The sequence below is a fragment of the Ylistrum balloti genome, unplaced genomic scaffold (genome assembly GCF_031769215.1).
Source record: "Ylistrum balloti isolate Yb309-2 unplaced genomic scaffold, AGI_CSIRO_Ybal_v1 Utg371040, whole genome shotgun sequence".
In the NCBI taxonomy this organism is placed as follows: domain Eukaryota; kingdom Metazoa; phylum Mollusca; class Bivalvia; order Pectinida; family Pectinidae; genus Ylistrum; species Ylistrum balloti.
In genome coordinates, this window is record NW_026782576.1 from 1,172,974 (window position 1) to 1,198,921 (window position 25,948).

The 25,948-nt window shown below is 33.8% G+C and overlaps 1 protein-coding gene across 2 annotated transcripts; it reads right to left on the reverse strand.

Moving 5' to 3' along the window:
• LOC132560235 (ATP-binding cassette sub-family C member 5-like) lies at window positions 1-25,864 on the reverse strand. Of its 2 annotated transcripts, XM_060224896.1 has the most exons (32): window positions 25,782-25,864; window positions 25,492-25,625; window positions 25,060-25,170; window positions 24,135-24,299; window positions 22,786-22,933; window positions 22,303-22,450; window positions 21,372-21,457; window positions 21,023-21,196; window positions 20,722-20,784; window positions 20,205-20,289; window positions 18,939-19,087; window positions 17,989-18,096; window positions 16,896-17,055; window positions 16,549-16,622; window positions 16,038-16,109; window positions 15,626-15,750; window positions 14,927-14,999; window positions 14,593-14,796; window positions 14,082-14,229; window positions 13,374-13,457; window positions 11,021-11,199; window positions 9,764-10,006; window positions 8,783-8,912; window positions 7,596-7,878; window positions 6,442-6,628; window positions 5,961-6,050; window positions 5,601-5,784; window positions 4,923-5,082; window positions 4,613-4,691; window positions 4,150-4,263; window positions 3,380-3,544; window positions 1-1,564 (listed from the first exon to the last, which is right to left on the reverse strand). In XM_060224896.1, the coding sequence occupies exons 2-32, from the start codon at window positions 25,623-25,625 to the stop codon at window positions 1,466-1,468; spliced, it is 4,224 nt and encodes a 1,407-aa protein (XP_060080879.1). In that variant the 5' UTR covers window positions 25,782-25,864; the 3' UTR covers window positions 1-1,465. The 2 variants fall into 2 exon arrangements, with proteins under 2 accessions (XP_060080879.1, XP_060080880.1); XM_060224897.1 differs by lacking the exons at window positions 22,303-22,450; window positions 22,786-22,933; window positions 24,135-24,299; ... (1 more) ...; window positions 25,492-25,625; window positions 25,782-25,864 and having other exon boundaries at window positions 21,023-21,174; window positions 21,372-21,413.
• Window positions 25,865-25,948: the final 84 nt, after the last annotated feature.

A 25,948-nucleotide genomic window follows, 5' to 3' on the forward strand; every position in this document is an offset into this window, starting at 1 on the left:
AATTTGTGGTTTTATTTATTCCAATTATGAAAAAATATAAAAGACACACATCCTCTTTATTACATTTCACTAATACTATCCACCTAAAAAAATAGAAGACAGGTACTTTAAAATAAACACTAAGCACCTTTAAAAAGTTTCAATTTTACTAAACACGGCCTACATGTATTTGCAACAACAACAACTAAAATATCAAGATCTACAACATGTTCTAATCAAACAATATGTACAGACTTTGTGTAACTCATTAAGAACTCAGCGTATCTTTATTGCATTTTTATCTATAAAAGAACTTTGCATTTTCAACACGCTGGTAGAATAAAAAATAAGTAACTAGATAACCTGATAACATTTTTTTCTGTAATGGTACATTTCTCAAAATAAGGCTATATCATCATCACACACTTAAGTATGCGAATCCAACGAGTTTAAACATAAGAACTAAGTGGGCTTTTTAAAAGTTAACAGCATATAATAATTAAAAAGTAAGTTGACTTGATAAATCTGAAAGTTCATTACACATGTCATGAATTATTAAGTGACGGTTGATTGATATACAGCAAATCTGTCATGGATATCCACCATTAACAACAATAGGACTCAACGAGTAAAAATTAAACTACAAATACTAGACAAAATCGATGGAATGAGGAAACAATGTGAACAAAAGAAATATTTACATAGAGATGACTTGACTCAACTGGTACAACTGGTAGAATAATTAGATAATATGTGTTTAAGATACCAATAAATTTAAAATCTACATATATTACAGAATAACTGCAGAGGTAATCCAAGTAATGCATTATCTAATGTCATGTTAACTCGTCTCGTAATATACAGTGAACCCGGGTATTTCCAGGTTTTCAAAGCATTAATTTTATTTTGTAAATTTGTTAATGTATAATAGAATATATATATACTAAGGCCTTTAAAATGAAACGTGTTCTCTTCCACAACCTAGGCTTGAATCAACAAGAAGCGGTTATACACACCAGGACAAACACTCACTTTCTAAAACATTTACAATATGTGATTCTATTCAGACCATGCATCATGACATATTCAAACAGGTATTATGTAATGAGCATCAAACGAGAATATAGCTGTATAGTTTTACAAAATATGCAAAAATATAGGAAAGAGATACTTTTAATATTTGTATCTTAATCGCCAAAAACAAAAATATCCAAAATTATTAGCACCAATTTCTTGAAATGAAGTTCTGTAAACATCTGGTATGATTTGTGACACTTTTTGCAGAGGTCAGTGTCACGTGACCTGGATAGGTCAATGATAATGTTTTAAAATACATATGTAAATATTGTCTGATGAACAACCTTGTGAATTACTGTTTAAGAGTACAACTAACTGTTGTGATTGTGTAGCATAGTATGATGACGACGTTTGTTTCAAGTTTACTTCTCTCTGTCAGGACAACAATGATAGCCGTATTGATTTTGTTTTAGGGTGACGGTGTTTTCACTGTTTGTGCTCTGATCATCTTGTTGAATACGGATTCTGGATTCGATAATAAATCTTGTGGCTTCCCCGTCTCTACAACCTGTATGTAAAACAAAAACAATATGAGAATACTCCCATTTATCACTAACATTATCATTTATATGAAAATGGACATGAATACTGACATTTTTCACTAGGATTACGATATATACTCAACAAAAAAAGAAAGGTTAACATGTTTCCTTGGCGAATACCTATAAATGAGTGAAAACAAAATGACGTTTGTGCAATATTAGAAAATGGTAATGTTTTACATTACAAAATCCAAGGGGGTTACCAAAATCATTCAAGCGTGAAAGTCTGTATTAGCGAAAGAGCTGCACGAGGTTTTCTGCGACTAACTTGTATCTTCGCTTGAATTTCATAAACATTCAAATTGACAACTGTTCCTTATATCCTTAGGACTTAGAAATCACCGAATCTTGCTATCTATCAACTTTATCATTATGCCCCGGCTGTCACAAGTACAGAGAGAAAGGGCTGTAGGCATGATCCAGGCTGGGGAGTCTCGCGTCGAGTTGCACGGCATTTTAGTTGCAGTGTTAAGACAATTTGCCAGTTGGTAAGTCGTTTAAACCAAACTGGGTCAACATCCGATCGTCCCCGAAGCAGCCGACCCCGTAAAACGACCGCCAAGGATGACCATCGTATACGATTGATACACTTGCGCAATCGATTCATAACCGCAGTAGAGACTACAAGGACATTGTTTGGGCGTCGTGTGTCTCCCCAAACAGTCCGCAACAGGTTGAGGGCCTACCAATTGAAAGCGCGGCGTCCCTACACTGGACCCAATTTGTTGCGACGTCACCGTAATAATCGGCGTAACTGGACCCGTGTTCACCGTCGTTGGGCCTTACGACAATGGAACAATGTTCTGTTTTCAGATGAGTCCAGGTTTTTTCTGCAACACGGTAACGGAAGGCGCAGAGTGTGGAGAAGATGAGGGGAGCGTTTTGCGAACTGCTGCGTCGCAGAACGGGACCGCTTTGGCGGCGGAAATGTAATGGTTTGGGGTGGTATTTGTGGGGGGACTCGTACCAGGCTTGTTGTGTTAAATGGCAATTTAACCGGCATTCGATATCGGGACGAAATTCTAAGACTAGTGGTTCTGCCATTCTAAAGACGCCATGGCGTTGGCACCATTTTTCAACAGGATAACGCACCAGCGCACACCAGTCGCGTCAGCAGAACTTTCTTGCTGCAGAATAACGTACAGGTGTTAGATTGGCCATCTAAATCACCTGATTTGTCACCGATTGAGCATGTCTGGGACGTTCTTGGGCGACGCGTGAGAGAACGTCAAAATCAGCCGTCAAACTTGCAGGAGCTGGCCCAAGCCTTGATCGCTGAATGGAACAACACCTCTCCTCGAAATATCCGCCGGTTTACGAGTTCCATACGACGACGCTGCAATGCTGTTTACTTCGCAATCGGTGGCCATACCCGTTACTAATGGTGTTACCTTTGAAATTGACCCCAACGTCCTTTACAGTCGAATAAAATCAACTTTATTCGTACATGATTGGTAAGGACTTATGAAGGGGTTAATTAATTAATCACAGAATAAAGTAATGTTACCTTTCTTTTTTTGTTTAGTATATATGAAGAAGAAAAATAGAGTCTAAGAATTATATCTTACTGCATATTAGAGTTCTGTTTATGCCATGCACTTAATAATGACATAATGATCACTTTTGTATAGAATTTTATAAGTTGCCATAGGTTGTTCATTATAGATAAAGGCTGGTCATTCTGGGTTTTGTTTGGTGTTTACAATGTAGGTATTCAATATTTTATGAGAAAGGATTCATTTGCAGGTTATGAATCCTCATCATGTCATGAAATTGCATACTTCTCCAGCTTCCAGGATTAAAATGGTGTCACAATGTAAAACAGTGTTAAGTCTGTGGGCAATTGTCAAGACCGTACAGTCGGAGAAGCTGTCCTGGATAGTCTCCTGGATCATAGCGTCCGTGGACGTGTCGATGGATGCCGTGGCTTCGTCAAGAACAAGAATCTGAAAAAGAGGATACGTTATCGTTATCAACGTTAATTATTAACATAACTTTCTATATCTAGTGAGTTATATATATATATATATATATATATATATATATATAAAGATTAAGTTCACAGTGTCTGGTAAAATATGTCAACATAATTTCAAACAACATGTTGAATTAAGCATTAATATTTAATATATATATATATATAATGGGCATAATCTCACAGCAATCACATATGAATAGAATTTTTCAGAATGAATTATCAAAAACACATGGAGTGTTGATATGTTAGTATAACATCCAAGCGATCTCAGAGTGTACCGTATCCGTATACACATCAATGTAAAAAACACAGTTGTGATCATAATACAAATAACTGATTTTTTCTCTTAAAGAATTTTTTTAAAAGCTACTTGTGTTAGAGATTAATGATGGTTTTTTTTTTTTGGTATTATCTTATATTAGAATTATCTGTTTATGGGAACATATTGTGTACAGACATATGATTTTAGGATTTTTTTATCGAAATATATCCTAATTCATCGACGAAACAAGTTTTCAAGAAGGAAATACAGTACATGTGAATTTCCCTGCTCTGTGTAGCCGAATATTTCACCTTATTTTGTCGCAGGATAGCTCGCGCCAAACAAATCAACTGCCTTTCTCCAACAGAAAAGTTTTCCCCGTTCTCTTCCACTTTCAATTTCAGTTCCTCGGAATACGATTTGATCTATGGTATACAGAATATTGATACTATACAAAATGTATAACATAAAGTCATTGACACAAAAATGCTACAACTGACTTTATTGATAATTGCTATGCTATATCTTGTTTAAAGTTTTTATGAAATTATGTTTGTAAACCACCTTTGTGTTATGTTAATTATCTAGGCATACGAAAGATGTTTAAATGATGAAATAAAGATTGCAAATGAATATAAATGTACAGATTACACGGATAAATCAATGGTCTCCGCGATGAAGTACGCCTTCGAAAGGTAAAGAAAAAGTGAAAAAAGAGCCTGCGTATCCGATTGATGCCCACTAAACATTACAAGCAGTGTATTAAAAGTCAACCTTTTCCTTCATGTGGGCTTGTTCTATTGCTGCCCATATCACCTCATCTGTATACAGGTCAAATGGATCCAAGTTGTATCTATATTAAAGGAAATTAAAACATTAATACGCGTTAAAATTAAAGTCAAACTTAATATAATGATATTGCTAATACTTCAATACTAAACTCGATTGGAAGAGATTGCCTACTGGTTTTGTTATTCAAAATATATACCGGGTTTTCTATAAAGAATATATTATCCAATCCTCAAATGGAAGGTTGCCTGTCGTCAAATAAATCACGTGTCGTAGTCAGACAAAATTGTCATACCTGAGTGTACCGGTAAAGAGGACAGGATCTTGAGGTATCGTTGACAGACGGGATCGGAGAATTTTATGCGGAATGTGGGCGATGTCCACTCCATCTATGGATATACAGCCCTCTGATAGATCACAGAGACGGAACAGTGCTGCAGCAAGTGAGGACTTACCTGTGTCGTATAAATATAATTTCATAACAAATAAGATTTTCAGAGTGTTATCAGTGTCATGTAATTTTGACTTGAAATCAGATATAATTTGAAATCTTAAGTCATGCTTGTCAATTTTGGATATTAGATGAATATAAAATCAACACAACCTATATAACACCTGATGGAAAAATCAGTTATCAGAATTTTTTAAAAAAGTGACACGCACGTGTAAGCATTCAATACTTGACAGGGAAATGCGGTATTAGATCCTACATCTATCTAATGATACCCCAGAAAAAATTATTGAAACCAATAACATTAACTCAATTAATTCCATTTGTAATAAACATGATGGATATTATCGACATGTAGTAATATTACATCTTATCAAATTTGTGAATTCCTATGTATTCATAAACCAACTGTCTTAAGAGTTTGATATCTTTAATGTGAAAATACATTTTTCGCTGCAATCAAGCTATAACTTTAAGAAATCAAGTAAGTACATTTTTTGATATCACAATTAAATCACTTACCAGCACCTGTCCTGCCTACGATGCCGACCTTCTGTTTCGGTTTGATATCGAAACTAATGTTTCTTAAAATGGGATCCATATCTTTCCGGTAGCGCATCATGACGTTTGAGAAAACAAGATGTCCGTCCTGTGGCCAATTGGCATCCGGGTTCACCGAGGCAGAGTCATCTTCTACTTCTATTTTCTAAATGGAAATGGTGTCGCTGTAGCAAGTAAGACTCGGGAAAGCAAAAGCTCGAAACAAAAGTATCAAACTTAATTTGCTTTGTACTTAATGGGGAAATTTATGTTGATCCATTACATAACAAGATCTATAATGCAGGATGATTCATTAAAAAAACAATGGAATCATTGGCTTACCGACTCATATTCATGTATACGTTCAATAGAGGTAAACCTGGACTCTGTTTCATTTGTCAACCTGACTATAAACTGCATAGAAGACACCACCTAAATGAGCAAAACAATTGTACAACTGTTAGCGAACCTGACAGTCAAAGACATTGCCGTTATATTGTGATGTGCCGCATTTCATCTGTCCTAAACAAACTGCGATTTGACAGCTTTTTCGATCTTTATTTTTTCCATTGTACATTGTACTTTAAGTGCTTTGATACATTATCTGAACATACTTGAGATTATTTTTTAATACATATTATCAAGAAGAAGAGATAAACTGAAAATACCACGTGATTCCAGATGAAAAAGGTAATAAAATGCAAAAAGATCTGAAGAGCTGAAAGACGCACAATTTAACTATATTCTGGGATGTAGCCTGGAGGTGGCACAAATGAGTAGCTTTGATGACCATGATGAAAAACAGGTAATAACATACACTTACCCTGACGCAAAGAACATAGGACAGGGCAGCAAAGGCAGGGGGTATCGTTCCCTTAAGCAAGACTAAAGTCAGCATAACAACTACTATCATTATTGAGGATACGAAATCCAGCCGCAGTTCTATCCATCTTGTGATTCCTTCAAACAAGAACAGTCCCGTTGTCGTAACATCTGTAAATTTCATACATCTGAAAACGGAGAGATTAAGCTATTGTTATATATTCTGATTTTTTTTCAACATTTTAATCTACAGACATGATTATGACATTTTGATATAAAACTATGAATCTACACATCATCAAATTTAACTTAGCTGTTTTCTATGTTAAAGTAACAACTTACATAAACCTGAATTACTGTTATGTAAGTATGAAATCGGGTCTTCCGCATTTAACATTTATCTTAATCAGAAACATAATAACATTGTATTTCATTTTTATCAATGTTTCATTTCAGCACCACCAATGTTCCTATCACCACCTGGTCTTTGTTTTACTTCCAAAAATTGCTTATACAATGACAGAGATATTGTGATATATATAAACAAATGTAGAAAATCTGTTTGTTACACATGAAGATAAGACATGGAGAACGTTATATTTAATAACATTAATAAGTACTATATTTCATTTTCAAACATAGATGTATACTTCATAAAGACAATTATTACATTTTAATTTTTCATGAGATGCTGATTGGTCCACATTAGATCATACGCTATCCCATTTATAATGGAATTTCACTATGGAAAGTTAATACAACAGCGTAATGCACGTTTGTGGGAGTATTCTGTGATTTCACATACATTCTGACAATCAGATTTCTCCGGAAAACTGTGCGAGAGTATAGTACAATGTTTTATCAAATATGCGGTATGTATCACGCTGTGAGGGAGTAAGATGTGCTTTCAATGATATTATCCTTTTGAAGCTCAGATAACCAACCTTGGACACCAGCCTGGCTCCTTAGTGGTAATCTTCACTCTATAAAAGATCATATTGATCGAAACAAAGTGCTATAATTGTAAGTACTGATGCATATCGATTAAACTCGATAAAAATCCACACTACACAAAGACCATATTACTCTAATAGGAACAAAGGGATGGGCATAGGTTCTCCAACTTGAATTTGTCGACATTCAATGAGTACTTACTCTTTGATGAACTGCTTCTGTTGTTTAAATGCAACGATTGTAAAGAGACCTTGCGCGGATGCAGTCACATGGTTTATTAATGGAGATTTCACAATGTTTTCAAATCGCTTCATCTGCCTGGTTGACTCAGCCGAAATTTTTTTGGAGACAATAAATACAAAAGCAACTGCAACTATTGCGATACTGGAATATGGTAAATTAGCTATGGCTGATCCAAGAGCCATGATAGTCATAACCACCAATCGAAGCAGCAAATCGATGAAGAATGGAATGAAGACGTCACCTATATACGAATAATATAGGTATGCATACACAGTTAAAAATATCTATACTATCAATGCATCACAACAATTATAACAAAACACCTAATATAGGTATGGATTAAACCAGAACCAGTAAATATGCTGAATAAGGAAAGGTAACATCAAAAACTTCGGAGAAAGGCAAAAAAAGATTTTTAAAAGGAAAAAAAATGTACTAACATATTAGAATAAGCTTTAATTTACCCCTACCTTAGCTGTAACAACAGACTTTGCTGTACTAACTGAACAAACAGTCATTTACATGAACTTATATATGTAAGAGCTATTGTCTATCATACAGCTACTGATACAGTTGAACAACACAAATTACTGGGACATGAATAAACATAGTTTTTCTTAAATAACATACATTTCAATAAGTCACAACGACACCTGCCTAAAAACAACACAAACAGGAAAAGCTTTTAACTACTAAGAAAAGAAGGATAACCCATCTCAGAATAAAGTCATGATTGTCACAGATTTTAAGAATGAAAATGTTGCCGAAGTGTAAATAAGATAAGAAATTAAGGTTGTGATGTCTCTAAATATTCTTTGATAAAGAGTGTCATTGTAAACGATATTTTGGATGTTAAAAACAAGTAAAAGGAGATTTACTTTCTTATAAAAACAAATGTATCGATGTTCCAAACTGCTAATCATTCATTCAATAGAAGTATCCTCTGACAGACGTTACCATATCACATTCAAACTTTGTTGCCATAAGTGTCAAATATAGATATGTATCTATGTCGGTTAACTCTTCAGCATGCCTTTCTGTACTGGAGTATCCATTATTTTAATGTAACAGTCAAATAACAATCCAGTCAAAGAGGAAACACTTATCATGATGTAAGTGTGAGGTGAATGAAAAATTGCTATTACTTTCATCTAAATCCTGGGTAAATCGGTTGAGAATTCTTCCGGCTGGATTTGCATCAAAAAACGCCATTGGAGCCTTCATAACATTCGCTAAAGCTCTGTTGTGTAACACTCGAGTTGCTCGCATCATCATCTAGTAAAGGAAACACCAGCACTATTGTTTAATAACCCTATCGAGTACACTAAGAATTATTTATTCTACGTGTACTTTCATTTTTCAATGCCATGAAATGTGAACAAAACAGCCTTCAATTATCCAATGAATAACATCAGAAGGCATGGTGTGCAGGACATGCGTGTAATGAAATGTGAAATCGCTGAAATGCTATTTTGTCAAACGTTAAAAGTTAGAAGTAAGGATTATTTTAAAGTCTTGTTTTTTGTCTGTTTGTATTTAAACAAAGAAATGGTTGGTATATCTGATGGTCATGTTGGATAATTTTCTTATGTAATAACACCATCAATATATATCAAACAGAAACTGAAGGGTTCACAGAGGTTTCTTATTAGAACCATCAATATTGTACAAAAACAAACAATTCACTCGGCCAACCAGGACCTTTTGAATTAATTCTATAGAGCTAGCATTCAGGTCTAACAGATAACCTGATATTACATTTCTGTTTGTGTATTGCATGTATTTTTGCGTCTGATGAAAATGATCATAAGATCGTGAGTCAGAAAATAAGCTAAACTTGTTGAAGTCCACGAAGAGAATGACACAATTATTGCCGATTCTCTGTCGGAAGATCTAACCACAATTCATCTTTAAAAAGAGAATGAAGGTGGCATTTTGGAGAAAAGTTTCGGGGAAAATATTTTGAAAGTGTTCTTGATCAATCAAAATCTCATTGGAGTTCTTCGAAATCCGCTCTTGTTTATAATAATTCTTGTGTATTTTATAAATGAAAACTATCAACACTTCAATTAATTATTTTCATACTAGACATATGTTCCACATGTTCGTTGCACGATAATACTCACCAAAGATTGTGCAAGTCCTTTAAAGATGGTAAATAGCAATACCCCGATCATCGCCCCAATATAGATGAAGAGATAGAACTGTAGTCTTGCATCGCTGTCTGTTGGTGGTACTGGCAATGTGGAGCTGTTACCTTGTGTTGCATATGTTGGAATGATGTTTGTTACCGAGTAAGGTGTTGATGTGTTTTGAGATGCTGTAAAGTTAACGGTGGTGTAATTCGCAACAGACTTAGCATAAGCATCCTGAAAAAAAATGCATTAAGCATGTAGGGATGAAGTAAATTATTCTGGAGAACTACAAATGTTGCTTTTTCAATGTTTTAAATTTTTGCAGTGTCCTACTTAGAATGCATGAAACTTCCTATAATTTTCTCTTTTGGTTTTATTTTCAATGTATCTATATTAGAAAATATATTTCATGCCTCAAAACAGCGAAAAATAGACACTTCAAAAATAGTAAATCAACCAAAGATTGCACAAAAGACGTACAAGTGAATAACATCTTCTAATACAAATTTAGAATCGGATACAGTGGAGGCGAATAATGAAGGAAACTGCATCGCACAGCTATTTCGTCATTATCAGTGATGCTAACAGCGTAAATGTTGTACTCTAGAACAGTGCAAGTGCAAGTCATTTGCAATTCTCAGTCGTGTCACTATTTGAAGGGACGATCAAGTATTAAACCGCTGAGAAGAGAAGTCAGCCGGCAGAAATAAACACCTACAGTAAATAATATATTTTTTTCATGTAGGATGGTTATAAACGAGAGAATTTCAGTTATAGATGTATTATTTTGTAGATAGGTGATGTAACCGTGGTATTAAATAGCAAAAATATGATCACACATCATTAGCACTTTTCTAGTAATCTGCTTTAAAATGTTTGTTCTTGTCACGTTACAGTACGATTAATCATCTCTACTAGTACCTCAACCAGTCACGATTTCATCAAAATACATAAGAAAACTGAAATTGTATTTCAGATGAGGTATCATAATTATAAAAAGATAACTGAATGCAGGTAAGGTCACAAAAATATTCTAAACGTATCAGGTCTGATCAACCCAAAAGTTAAATATGACGTTTATTCTTAAAGTCACGATAATGTCAACACAGCAGAGTTTACGTTCTCTGAATGTGTTTTCATTTCAAGTACCTGTTTGTGATATATCGACATCCATTGTCCCTGATCAATGATCTTTGATAATTATAAATAAGTGATAAACGGTACATTCTACAAATACTGATAACTCACGTTGTCCCGAAGCCAGATGCCAAGCCACCAGTCAGTAAATACAAGCGCAGCGACTGAAATGATGACAAGAAACAAAACAGCAGTCATAGATACAAAGCCCCCGCCAGCACTTATATAAGACTTATAGGTCTCACCAGACACACGGCCGACATGAGCTTCTTCCTTCTCCGTAAGAGTACCTGTTATAACAGAAAAAGATAGTATTTAGAGTTATTTTCTCATATCTATCTTTTAATTTCCCTAATAAAGGAAACTAATATAAGTACTACACAGTAAGCATTAAGGATATAAGATAGTCATGTTTGACCAGAAGTAGGACATAATTCCGTATGAAATAAATCTCTTTTGCCTATTTTGCATACTTTTATTAAACACTTGTACTTACAAACAAGGAGTGCTTTAGTGTGACATTTTGTAGAATGTTTGCTTGCAAACTACATTTTGTAACGATATAGTCAATGTCGTGATTCGGTTAAAAGCATTGCCAATTCCTTTTCTAAGAATCAGAGATTTAAAATCCTGAGTGGATGGATCACTTTCAGTTATTTCAGCATCCGACAATAAACACATTGGAAAAACGGATTTTTTGTGTAAAAACAAAAACAAAAAACAAAAAACAAAAAAAAAAAAACAAAACAAAACAAGAGGCCCATGGGCCTTAACGGTCATCTGACAAAAAGCAAGCCAAACCTAGAAAGTGGGTTGAGGTCATTCATTTGAACAAACTTGGTAGCCTCTCCTCCAAGCATCTTACAGGCCCAATATCAGCACTCATGGACTTTTGCTTGTTGAGAAGAAGTCGTTTGTATATTTTAACATATTTGACCCCTGTGACCTTGAAAGTGGGTTGAGGTCATTCATTTGAATAAACTTGGTAGCCTTTCCTCCCAGCATGCTACAGACCCAATATCGGCACTCATAGACTTTTGCTTATTGAGATGAAGTCCTTTGTATATTTTAACATATTTGACCCCTGTGACCTTGAAAGTGGGCCAAGGTCATTCATTTGAACAAACTTTGTAGGGCTCCATGCCAGCATGCTATGGGCCAAGTATTAGCCCCCTAGGCCTTCTAGTATTTGAGAAGAAGTTATTTAAAGATTTTGACATATTTGACCCCTGTGACGTTGAAAGTTGTTCAAGGTCATTCATTTAAACAAACTTGATAGCCCTTCATCCCAGCATGCCACAGGCACAATATCAGCAATCTGAGCCTTTTGGTTATTGAGAAGAAGTTGTTTAAAGATTTTAACATATTTGACCCCTGTGACCTTTAAAGTGGGTCAAGGTCATTCATTTGAACAAACTTGGTAGTCCTTCATCCCAGCATGTCACAGGCCCAATATCTACACTCTGAGCCTTTTGGTTAATGAGAAGAAGTTGTTTAAAGATTTTAACATATTTGACCCCTGTGACCTTTAAAGTGGGTCAAGGTCATTCATTTGAACAAACTTGGTAGAGCTCCATGCCAGTATCCTCTGTGCCAAGTATTAGCCCCCTAGACCTTCTAGTATTTGAGAAGAAGTCGTTTGAATGAAAAGTTTACGGACGGCGCACGGCGCACGACGCACGGCGCACGGCGCACGGCGGACGACGACGGACGAAGCATGATGACTATAGGTCATCGGACCCTTCGGGTCAGATGACCTAAAAATACACAAAAAATAACAACAAATAAAGCACGGCAATACCCTTATATTTCTTTACCAAGTAGAGCGTTTTTAAAAATTTAAGTTCGTGGCATTTTCAAATACTGCATTTTAAATATTTTTTGGTTGTTGTGCAGTCTCAGATTCGTAAATTCATATTTTCCCCATCGCTTCATTGAAAAAGATTTGGGGAAAGATCGCCCCGAATCTAATGAAGAGTTTTGTTTTTCACACAATAAAAGGATGATTTTTCAAAAATCACAATCTGAAATAGACTGATATACATATTTCACACCTGGTTTAAAGTGCTTTCCGCAACTGTACTGTATGAGTACAAGCACCTGTAATGTGATATAAAGCTGGCTACTTTTAACAGATATGGATTTTTTCATACCTGAATCACATGTAATGGTAAAAAATAATATGTAAGCAAAATATGTTCATGAGATATCTATATCAGTATGCGAAGTCCTTATTCCCAATGAACTTGCTAATAATCAATGGTATTTATATTTGGAAAGTGATGAATACTAATTCCGTGGTATGTGTGATGCACACGCAATAATAAAGCAACTTTGAGCTCTTATTTATTTCTCGACAAGGTCAGGTTTACTGCTCGTATCCAAAGTGGTAGTAACATGACATTAATGTTTGTTAAGTATCAAACTAATAAATCCGCACAAGAATGTTGTTTTATTTATTCACCTTTATTTCCGTCGGAGTTTGGTGCTTTAGTCTCTTTTGATTCACTCAATGACTGGTTTCGACCGTCTTTTGACGAAGAATCTCCTGAAACAAAATTCAAGTATTACCATTATTGTACATTGATTTTTTCCTAAGCTTTTAACCGTATTAGCATTTGTTTCGTTTTGGCTTCAAATATTTTCGCAGCTTAAAACTGTAATTAACCATGTCCATCACTAACAAATTTATAAAGTTACCTGATTCTTACAACGAGCGTTTATCACATTGTACTTCGGTCAAAAGAACAAAAGATAATTACATGTTATACAAAATTAGGGGGAAAATAGGACAATTTGTTCATATACAGAAATGCTATTATCCAAGCATCCGAGGCGATTTCAAAAGATGCAGGTTGTCATTGTGATCCCATTGAGGAATATTCTATTTCTTCGTACAAAATACATAGCGGGATGTTAGTCTGCCTGTTGGTTCTATAGTTGTATACCTTGTATATATTTTAGAATGTGCCGTTTTACATGACGGATGTCGTCAATGAAGCAGAAGATGCTTAGTCTTCCTGAACACCTGATCTTATTTTCCTTGTACTTTTTCAGGAGGTTCCGTGTAAATTTTTCATTTGTTCATGTTTTGCCTAGTTTTACTGAATTTGAGTTTATGATTATTTTGACATGTTGGACAAATGCAATTTCTTGTTGCTAATATAATTACCTGTTGCTGCGTTGTGGGACGTTGTAGCATGGAATTGACCCATCATGGAGCCATAGTAACCATTTTGTGCTATCAGATCTTCATGCTGGCCCCGTTCGGCTATTTTACCCTCCTCAATTACCAGGATCTCGTCACAATGACGCATATACTATAAATCAGCATTAAAAATAAATCTTCTGTTTAAATATAAAGAAACTGACACAAAAAGGTCTTTTAGTCAGGAATGAATCTGAATTTTGAAGACAAGCTTTGATATTTACTGCAAAAAATAAGTTCAATATTTACATCTATGGTTAGCAAGATTCCAGTCTTCATGCTCTATGAATACATAACGCTTTGCCTGTTTTTAATATGGTGGTTTTTACCTTGCTATTTATAGGGAGAACATACAATTTGACCAATATGTTATTCTGATCATTGCATGTTTCACAAAGAGTGTTCAGGGAAAGGCTCAATGACAAGGCCAGAATAGCAGCTTTCCTGTGATTTACACAATTTAGAAAAAACGAACCTGTAATTGATGAGTGACCAATATAACAGTTTTTCCCCGTAATGTTTTTTTGATGCATTCATGGAACAAATGCCGGCCAACGTGGACGTCAACGGCGGACAGCGGGTCATCAAGAAGATAGATGTCGCTTTTACTGTAAACAGCACGAGCTAGACTCAGTCTCTGCTTTTGTCCTCCGCTGATGTTGATTCCTCTTTCACCAATCTGAACACAGTATCTATAGTTTACTCTAAGAATGTCTTTGTTAAAAAAAATCAATGCGGACTCTAATAATTCATTTTTTCCGACAATTATCCACTATTACCCGGATCACATGTATATTCTTCACATTTACCTCTGTCATATCCCGATTTGGCAGCAAAGCGAGATCAGGTTCTAACCCGCAGGCATGTATAACTGTTTCAAACCTTTGAACACAATATAAAAAGGTAAGGTTTCACTTCCTTCAAAAATAACACAATTTCTAATGTCATTAGCACTAATAAATCATAAAACTTATTTTATTGAGAAACGATCGGACATAAACAGTTTTGATAACAATTTCAATGAAATGTTCAACAAGGTCATTTCAACGATGGTTGTGCAGAATTATATTCTTAGATAGACAATACAATAGACTTTTATAATGTCTTCCACACAAAGTTCACAGTGGGTCACGTATGATCAAATAGAACAAGGGGTATTTAACCACAACAAGACAAATACTGCTGGGAATATATTAAGGAGACTGGTAGAAAGTATTTATTAATTAGATCCATGTCCGAGTCCATAACCGAACAAAAAGCTACAACGATAATGAAGCATGTCAATTCTACATCTTCAATATTAATGAGATCAAAAAGAGTCCATCGGAGAAACAGCATTCAGCTATGTTTCCGATATAAACGATAACATATATGTGATTTTTATTCTTCACATCATGAAATAGCGTCTCTTAATAAGAAAATTAATTCAAGCGTATTTTCTGAGTAATATCTCTGCAGCCTAATTTTCCTGTCCAAAACTGTGTATATTACTCCTAACATTACTCTACCATGTACTGTTGTATGCGTTTCCAAATAGGATATTTTCCCTTAAAGTTCCATTAAATATCCACGCTTGTTGAGCGGCGTAAGCTACCGACCCAGACACACCAAGATAACCAGTCAATTTCGGCATCTGATTGTGAAAAGGAAAAGGAATATTCATGGAAAAACAAAACCATTAACGTTTCAAATTAATAACCATCAACCACACACAGTAATCAACATCAGTTACTTATTAATGATGAACTAAGTTAAATTTTAAAAAATCGAAAGTGGTTATGATAATTTCTGTGTGTTCACTTTGTGATATATATGATGATATTGTGGTTTCATATCAAATGAGATGTAGTTTAACAATAGCTGGTAAATATCTCGTAGATTACAAAGCTGAAAGATTGAAGGGAATTCTGATATACTCACACGACCAAGAATAGCAGACACCAGGGAAGATTTCCCACTGCCTACAGAACCACAAATGCCGACCACGTGTCCCTGTAGCGATACAGTGTAACCTTTCTAGTACAATCACAAACTAGTTACTGTTCAATCACTAATTTTTGTGGAGGATTAAGTTTCGCTTTTTTAGTTGGTACTCTTAATCCACAAGAATACACGTCCACGAAATGATAAACTGACAAAACCTTGTATGAATTGTAGTACTGGAGGTTTTAATAAGATTTAACCGCGAATCGAGCAGCAACACAAATGCTATTTTTTAGAAAAACACAAAATTTGAGCATCACGAAAAATAACAATTTAGATCATATCAACCAAAATCAAATCAATATCATTTATATATCCTATCCTTTATTATCTTTATAACAATTTAGACATCATTTATCAAACTCCACATCAAATATTTTGACTCTTGAAAAGTTATCTGATACTTTGTTTTGATAATTCAATATCAAGATGAAGGGGTAATACTTACTTTCTTAATATTTAACTGTATATCCTCCAAGTTAAATGTTGTAGTATTTTCAGCACATGATGAATTCAAAGCAACTACAATATCATAACATTATGTATTTCTAAAAATGATATTTTACAAAGTGTATATGCAAATGTATTAACACTAAAATAGCAAGCAAACATGTAAATAAAATTATTCAATTAAATAAGAGGTCATTATTGAAATTCTAAGTTTTCAATAGAGGTCACTACATCTACTACTAACCAAAATCAAGAAAGTTACAAATATTATTATGATTGTTGTTATTCTCGAATAACCATTAAGCTGAACATATAAAGCTTGCAAAGAATACAAATATTGTTTACCTTTCTCTTCTTTCTTTCGTTTCTTTTTCTTTTTATCGTTTCGATCAGAGTTATCTGTTAAATCTTCCCATTGGAAGAAGCCATCTTGAATTTCAATGGAATTGTTTTTATCTCTCACTTGCGTATTCGGGGGTGTATACTCTTTCCTTAAAAGAAATTCCTGAAAGAATAAAATATCTCAAACTGATACAAACACATCATAGAAATACTTGTTTCATTGTGTATAATAATTCCATGAAAATCAAGCCTCTGTTGGACGTGCTATTGATTCCATTTGCATTGTTAAATAAACAATCTTTTACGTTTAAACAGATTATTGCTTCAAAGCTTCGTGCTAACGTTTTGAAAACACAACAGGAAAATACCAACATGAAAACATCCAACTCAAATACAATATAACTATTGAAAACATATGAACAAAAGAAAGATTTACACGGAGAATCCAGGAAAAGTCCTATGAAAATAAGACCTTATGTTCTGAAAGAGTAAGAATCCTCTGCTTCATTGACAACACGTGTAAATCTTTGTCTATTCAAATAAGCAAGTAATGTTAGGTTCTCAAATAAGAACAATGTTATTAACCCGTGGGTTATAAGAGATAAACCTTTGTACATTTAGACAAAGAAATATTCATCTTTCCTGAGAAAACGTATGAAAGTCAAATTGTAAAATGTAGATACACATGCTCAATGTAATGTAAATCAGAAATGTTTCGTTACCCCTGAACTTCCATAATTTTCATACGAAAACAAATCATTTTTTATACCGTTACCATAGATGGTGCAATGAGATCGAAGTGAAATTTCTCATTCTTCGTATTTGGAAAACAAATTTGGCCATGAGCAAGGACGTTTACGTTGTTGTGTACCCAACATCAACAAACCAAACAGTTCTAAAAATATAAACCCGTAAAAATTATAAGAAACAGCAATTGAATCAAAATTTACCAAGGAAAAGAATTGTTCAGTATTCTGTCCAGTTTTATGAAATGTTTTGTTGATCGATTTACATTCATTACCAGTGGGATAAACTTTCTTATACGATCCACAAGTCTTAAATTGTCCATTTGACAGCATGGAACAGCGGTACGTACCTTTATTCGTTCCATAGATATTTTTGCTTCTCCATATATTCTAGTAGCGAAAGGCACATGGGACAGTAACAAACGGAGGTATTCCATCGTAGCAGCTAATGCAAATGCCTGAATTAGAAATGACATTATATAGATAATGTAGAAAAAAAAAAGTAAATCATGCCGACCCATATGACATTTACAATGTCATGACAGGATTAAAATACTTAAACCACTTTTCCAAGTATTATTACGAGATGCGGTAATAAATCACATTCAACACAGACATTTTACCTAGAAATCTCACAAAAACACAAAACATTAGCTACATTTCAGAAAATATCTTTACCTGTAATTCCCATTAACATAAAAAGCATTATCTTAAATTCGATCAATTAATTACTGATGTTTCTTAGTTCACACCCCTTCAATGAAAATGTAACTTCTTGTGATAGTATTTCTAAAGCAGTAGCATGCCCAAATTCATCATAACTTTATTCTAACTTAAAATCAATAAGACTTCGGCAAAACAGTCTAAAAAAACTGCAAAGAGAATAAGATTGAATGCTTTTTTTAATCGACAACAAGAGTCGTGTTAAATTCAATCTAAGGCATTTGGTGTACTAAACACAGAAGTAGGGTCCAGACAACAAAATAATCAGACATGCTTGAGGCAATCAAACTTTATTCAAGTCTCCATTAACGTGTACTTTTCGAAATCAGGATTTTTCCAGTAAGTGTGGAAATGAGAGCACGGACATCAAGTCCTTGAATACATATTTAACAAAATAAGATGATTCCCTTGGCACGGCAAGAAGGGTTATGGTATAAAAGAACTGGAGAGATTATATGAAAATTCACATAAAATGGCATATCTTTATCACTAAAAACATTCATACCTATTCCACTAAGATATTAGGAAATGTAGTTGTTTGAAAGAATGAAATATATTTATCATTAAAAGAACGAACCTTGGACGCAGTTATATCATTGCCAGATGCCATGTATGCAGCAATGGTGGCAACGGTACATAGTGACGGCGTTATAGGATTAATAGCGTTGGCAAAGGAATTGATCACAGCCCCTTGCATCAATACACGTACTTCATTATTTCTTATTCCTGTAACAAAAATTTTAAATTAATAAGCGTTTATCCAAGTCTAAATAATTCTGTATTTTACATAAATAAATGTCAATAAATGCAAAACATGACCAAGTCAAAACAATGAAACACTCAAAAATATACAAGTCTGAGAAGTGTGATGAGTGTCTCCTGTTCAGTGAATATAAGTGCCCTTCTCAAATTGGGTAAAGCCAAAACAACACTGAGAAACGGTCTTTATAATAGTAAGTTTTACACTTTTTGAAAATTGGGACTCATACTCGTTTCTATTCCTCGTGTGATGTACACTTTTTATTCATTTATTAAATTTTTCATTATTATTTTTTTTTTTTAATTTTTCATTTATTTACTTATTTTCGTTATTTTTGAAATTGCTCACTATGACATAAAAAGAAATTCCCATACACAAACACACATTCACACTCACAGGTATTCATTTGTGAATTTTACCATATTCATTCTCAAGTACATTATCATTTGTCTTAAATACATACTCCCAAGCCATCATCATCATCCTTTACAAGTTTAGAATATTGCACTGCACTTATTCATCATCAGCAGCAGCAACAGCTTCAAGTCACCTACACATAACCTTCATCAACATTTCACCATCATCTTATCATTTTCAAAAGAACGTCAATATTTTATAGCCACCGTTACAAAAATGACATTAATTCATCAAACCGATGATATCAGCCACATCAGTAGGAATGATTTCTATTCTTATTCTCTCTCTCATGTAATAAGAAGCCGTGCACGGTGTTAGATTAAATCAACATCATATATTCGTTTGTCGTTTATTGATTGGCAGTTCGAAACAATGTAACAGATTTCAATTTAGATTTGTTGAATATGCTAAAGAAGTTAAAAATATCACATCTGAATCCATGCTTGTTTGGTATCATCACTTGAAAAAGTCTGTGTCGTAACATGATTTCAATATTTCATTTTTTTAACAGAATTTGGATCATTTATAATTAACAAATAGCACATCTTTCAGAGTTTGTAAGGATTCCTGTGAAATCAATGTTCCTAGCAATGAATTTGACGTTATCATTTAGGAGGTATATATATATATATATATATATATATATATTGATTCGATTTCACTTACGTTTAATGACAGCAAGAAATGAGTCCTCCCAACCATACATTTTTATCATTTTCATACTATAAAGCACCTCCTTCATTTTTCGTATCTGAAAACATAAAATGATAAGAAATTCATTTCAACAATATTATTTCAGAAATTTCATAAACAAAACTTATTATAAAGTATTTTCAATGATACCGTTCTTATATTTCTTAATACATACACATATAAACCAGATAATAAAAAACAAAAACACAAGAATGTCCTTGAAAAAAAAAACATATGTTTTTTATTTAAGCGCTGTTAATATTACCTGTTGAAATATCTTATATAGCCTTATGGTCATCCTTTGTTTCTGTAACAAAACCCTAAGAGAGGTAACATTTTCAGGTATTGCAAGTTTGATTCAAGAACATCTAATTTCAAATTTAAATTGCTTTATTTTGTTAAGCTTTATTGTAAATTCATGTTTACAAGCACACGATAGAGACATGAACATCACACATGTATCTAGCAAGGTCTCCAAACGCATACATACCCGCTGATCTGTAAAAACTAGTGTTTTTCGTCTAAGCTTTGAAATTAGCAAGTTCAATCGTGACTGAAACAAAATCATGTTTACTTCATTAATATATATTCAATTCAATTCAAATTTCATGAATTAAAGTAGTACTTCTTTACGTTAAGAATCTGAATATGTCAAATGGTCCAGAAAACAATTACTAAATTCTGGTTTCACACATTATCACGTACTTTAACGCTTCAGTTGTTTGAGCACTTCTGACTTTTTTTATTCATCAAAGAGGATTATCTTTTCTATAACAATACACAAACATTACCTGTAATTGATAACAAAACAAAAAGATCCCAATAGCAATGAAACACCAGGGTCCTATAAGGTAGTAGGAGTAGATGGTAGCAATGGTGATGTATACTGGAAGGGCCAATAACAGTGGTAGTGTCATAGTATTCATATGTAACCTCAGGGCATCTGCACCAAATACAGTAATTACCTGTAATTAGAGGAGTGAAAAACAAAACTCTGAATACGCTCAAAGTCGGATCATTACAATGCACTCTACATAACAATATACTATGTTAAATATCTAAACAACTATTAGCATGAATAATTGATTTTGTGAAAGTTGAAACAAGTGAAATCCATTTAATTTATTTGTCATAATTTACCTGAGATGACACTTTTCCTGATAAACTTTGAAGTTTCATAAATTTCTTATATACCAATCCCAATACACCAGCACGAAACCTTACACCTGTAAGATAAACAATACAGTAAGGTTATTCTCACTGAATGACATTACAGTGTCAAGATTGTATGACAAGACACCTAAATATTTATCACAGTGCATTGTCGATCTTGTGTTTCACCAAATGATATAAGATATCTTAAGTTTTCATATATAGTATACGAGATATATTGTATCACATATAAGATTTCATAGGTAATATACAAAATATCTCATATATATATAACATTTCTTATATTCTATATGAGATGCCTCATATAACATATATGTCTCATATGATACATAAAATATCTTATATATTTAAATAAGATACCGCTTATGATACATAAGAAATTTTATACAATATATAAATTATCTTATGTGATATGTGATTTATCTTTTATCTCAAAATAAAATAACTGATATAATATATATAAGATATCTTCTATAACTGAGATAAAAATATTGCACCTTGAATAAATGTTAAGCTGGCTTGCCAGAAGACTAGCCATCGAATTGTTGAAGGGTACGAATATTTGTTGATATCATATCAAGATCAAATGAATCAGGCAAAACGTACAATAACGTATACTATATATATTGTAAATGTATGTTTTTCATCTTATCAATGCTGAGTTAAATATAATAGCTCTATAAAGAATCAATATACTATCTTGTGAACTGTTATAAAGCACCTTAATAAATAGCAAGATTAACGATTATTTAATATATATGTATAACTGTAAAAAATCTTCTATACACATATATGGGGATAATTGAGAGTTTATATTGATAGATAATTTCAGTGAAGATGTAAAACAAAACAGTTTATGCCAAATTATCAAGTGTTTAAGATGAAATATCAATTTTACCTGTATGAGCTCCAAACACAGTCATACAGGTGTAGGATGTCCCTCGAAGCAGCTGGCCAAAGAAATTCCCTGCTAGGAGCGCGAATGCAACCTCGACACTGGATTCCTCCGATTCCAAATAACTGATGACCATGTCCGTGATAAAACCCTTAGGATAACACATGCAATCAATCAATTCCAAATGCTTAAGCATGCCAAATATAAATGGAGTAGGGTAACTTCTCACAACACAAAAATTGAACTCTAGAACATTGTGAAATTCGCAGAAAATTAAATTATCATTTCAGCAATCTTATTGAGACCTCTTATTAACTTATGCCTTTCAAAACATTTCGGGTGTGAGACACCAACACGGACTGGTGGGGAGGGGGTTGGGGGCATTAGCTCAAGGGTAGTCGTAAAATGTGAGCCAAAAATGCAAACATGTACACTTGTCAAAATCAAAACGGTTTACATTTTTACGTTTTTTTTTTAAATACTCACTGTCATGAAGAATGTAACGACAGCATTCAGTAGAAGATGAAAAATTGAAAAACATAAACGTGCTCTTATAAACCTTAGCCATGTTCTCCAGAACGACGCCTTTTCTGGGCCATGGTTCGTAACCTCTTCTTTCCACAGTTTATCTAGTCTGTTAAATAGAAATAAAAACCACTTGAGTGCTTACTTAATGTTATGCAACATTTCACATATTGTCAGAAACATCATATCTAATTCATCATAATAGAGTATTAGGTAAAATTTGGTAAACAATATAAAATGGGTTATAATCAGTGCTATGAACATGAGAGGAGGAGTAGTTAGTCTATTGCAAATCATAGAAAAGCATCAACATATGCTTGTAAGTGTCCTGTGTATGTTGGTGGCTTTTTGGTACAAGTGATGATTGTGATAAGTCCTAACAGGACAAAATAAGCGGTTTTGCATCAGAGAAGTGTCTAACGTGCAAGACTTTTTTTTATTTTTTCGTTATTTCCTTCTGAATGGGATTTCACTGGTTTTTAAAGAGATTTTGATGGTGAAATAACTCTAATTTTGTGAAATCGAAAATCAAACTGAAAATAAATAGAGGATTCGGAGAGTAAACTACAGCACAATGTCCTCAATCAGTCGCACAGCATTAAAAACATAATATTGGATGGGTATAAAGATTGCATTGTGGCAGATGAAAAATATATTGACTGTAATAATGATAATGAAATGTTTGCTATTTAAAATGAATTGTGCATGTTTTAATGAAATTACCTGTCACATATATATGAAGCAGTTATAATTTTATATTTTGTTGGTGAAATGAAATGTGCAGGAGTTGTACTATATGACTTTCATGTCCATATAGACAACAGAAAGATTAGTCTGTACGCAATTAAAGAAACAGTAAAGAACGTTTCTGATAGTTTCAAAAGAAAAGGTTTGAGATATAGCCCAATGGAGAGGTGATCACAAAGATTTGATAAATGTGATTAGCTAAACCAGCTTTAGTCTAGAATTTTTTTTTCCTTTAAGTTTAGAATTTATTGATACTAATAGGAATAAGATTGTTACCAATAAAATATCCATATTTACATAATAACATGACAGAACTGTGAAAGTGTCTGTTGAATTGTTTTCATCTTATTGGTGCACAAGTCTATATGGGTATGATTATTGATGGTTCAAGGATAGTGAAATGGACGGTCAGTGGATTCTTCAAATAATAAGGTATTTTGTTCCCTCATTGGCCTTCATGTTCTTTGTGCAATTTAATTGTGAAAAAATAGACTCGGCCGATAACTAACGCCATGGACTGTGATCCAGAAATATGTTGCATTAGCGAAGTGCACATGCATTACCTATCAGTGTTGACGCTACTGGTCTCCCAGTCAGAACACTCCCATACATCCTCCTCCTTTAGTGCCTGGCCCCTGTGTTTGTATATTTTCATTACAAGGGAGGAAACCCATGATACCGTCACATACGAAAATAATCCCACATTATTTACCGGTAGTTTACCGTCTCTGTAACATCAGAAGCAAACAGAATATAAGTTTCGACAATAATTAACAAATGATTTTTGTCTTATTAACACATTGAATACTTTGATTCTAGGTGAATGATGAACAATTAGCTGTATGATGCAGTTTAGTTCATTATTTTTCTCTACTGTATCTATTTTCATGCCCTCAGATCGAACGATCAGGGGAATATTGTTTATGTGCTGTCTGTAGGTTTGTTTGTTTGTTTTCAAATCTAACCTTGCCGACAACTATTGCATCGTAATTGGTAGGAATTCCATATTTAGCATGCGTGGTGACAAGACCTTTCTGATGGTACCAAAATATCTATGTGATTTTAATTTTGTTGCAATCGTGAACATAGTGTTTCATAAACACATCTTGTTTGTATTGAAAGGTACCACAAAAGAGAGTGTCTAGATTGACACAGTATAAAGTAGTATTTCAGACTTTGATAAATTAGTCACTTAAATCAAAGTAAAAACACTGCTGACCTCTCGCCACACAAAAAACAATATAAGCGATGTTAATGTCATTCTAATGTACGAAAGAATTTGTAGAATCAATATCCTATGGTGTGTATATAGATATATATATAGAACACTTGGAGACGTTTGAGTATATTCATCATACTATGGGGCTGACATTACACTCTCATTCTTAAACTAAACAGTAATGGTAGATCAGATTTAACATTAACTGATAACATTGTTTACTTTGTATACAAAAATAAATTTTATTCAACATGGTGGGGGAGACTTACTTCTTTGCAGGTCTAAATGGCTTCAGTGATTTTAATGTTGTTGAATATTTCCGGCTATAGGCATAATTTAAAGACAGCTGACTTCCTCCCATGGCACTTATTTCTTCCAAACTACCAAAAAAAATCGAACACATAAGCTACATCCATAATCTTAAAATGATAAAACCAGTATCAAGCAATCAATTTTAATAAAATAGTGATGTGACGTGTAATGTAATGCAATTATCAAATGAAATTAAAACTGATTTTTTTTTTACAGATATTATATCATTTTTATTTTTTAAAAATTACCTTCAATGGTGGTTTTATTACTTTCATCTGGGACGTATAATACTGGTTATTATATATTATACGTCCCTGCTTTCATGAATTCATTTTGATTACATTCTATAAATAGAATACAGTTACTCAAACACAACGTATATCTCCCACCTTGTGGTGTATTCGGGGGCAGTACTACTGTTGTTTACATCTAAATCAGTTTGTACGTGTGTTGTAGAGGGAATTCCTGATTTAGCCAGCAATGGTTGTCCAGTCTGGTTCTGATCCTCCATATTCATTATCATCTTAAATGGATAAGCAAAAGAATCATTTTGCAGCTAACGCAACCGTATAGGTGTCATACTTACACAAGATTCAGCGTATAGTCAGAGCAGAATATAATTATCGGTACGTAGTAATGAATTGTAAACCAAGTACAGTACTCCAAGATATACACTTACAGGTCCGTTGTTGGATTCCCTGAATCCCTGTGATCCGAACTAATTTGAGGTGAACACCGGAGCCAGGGACGTCCCTGCCGGTGCTAACTACACGTGTGTACGTTGGTGTATTAAACATGACCCAGAAATTGACCGCGGGCTCGGTGTCCAAGGCTCGGTTTTAACGG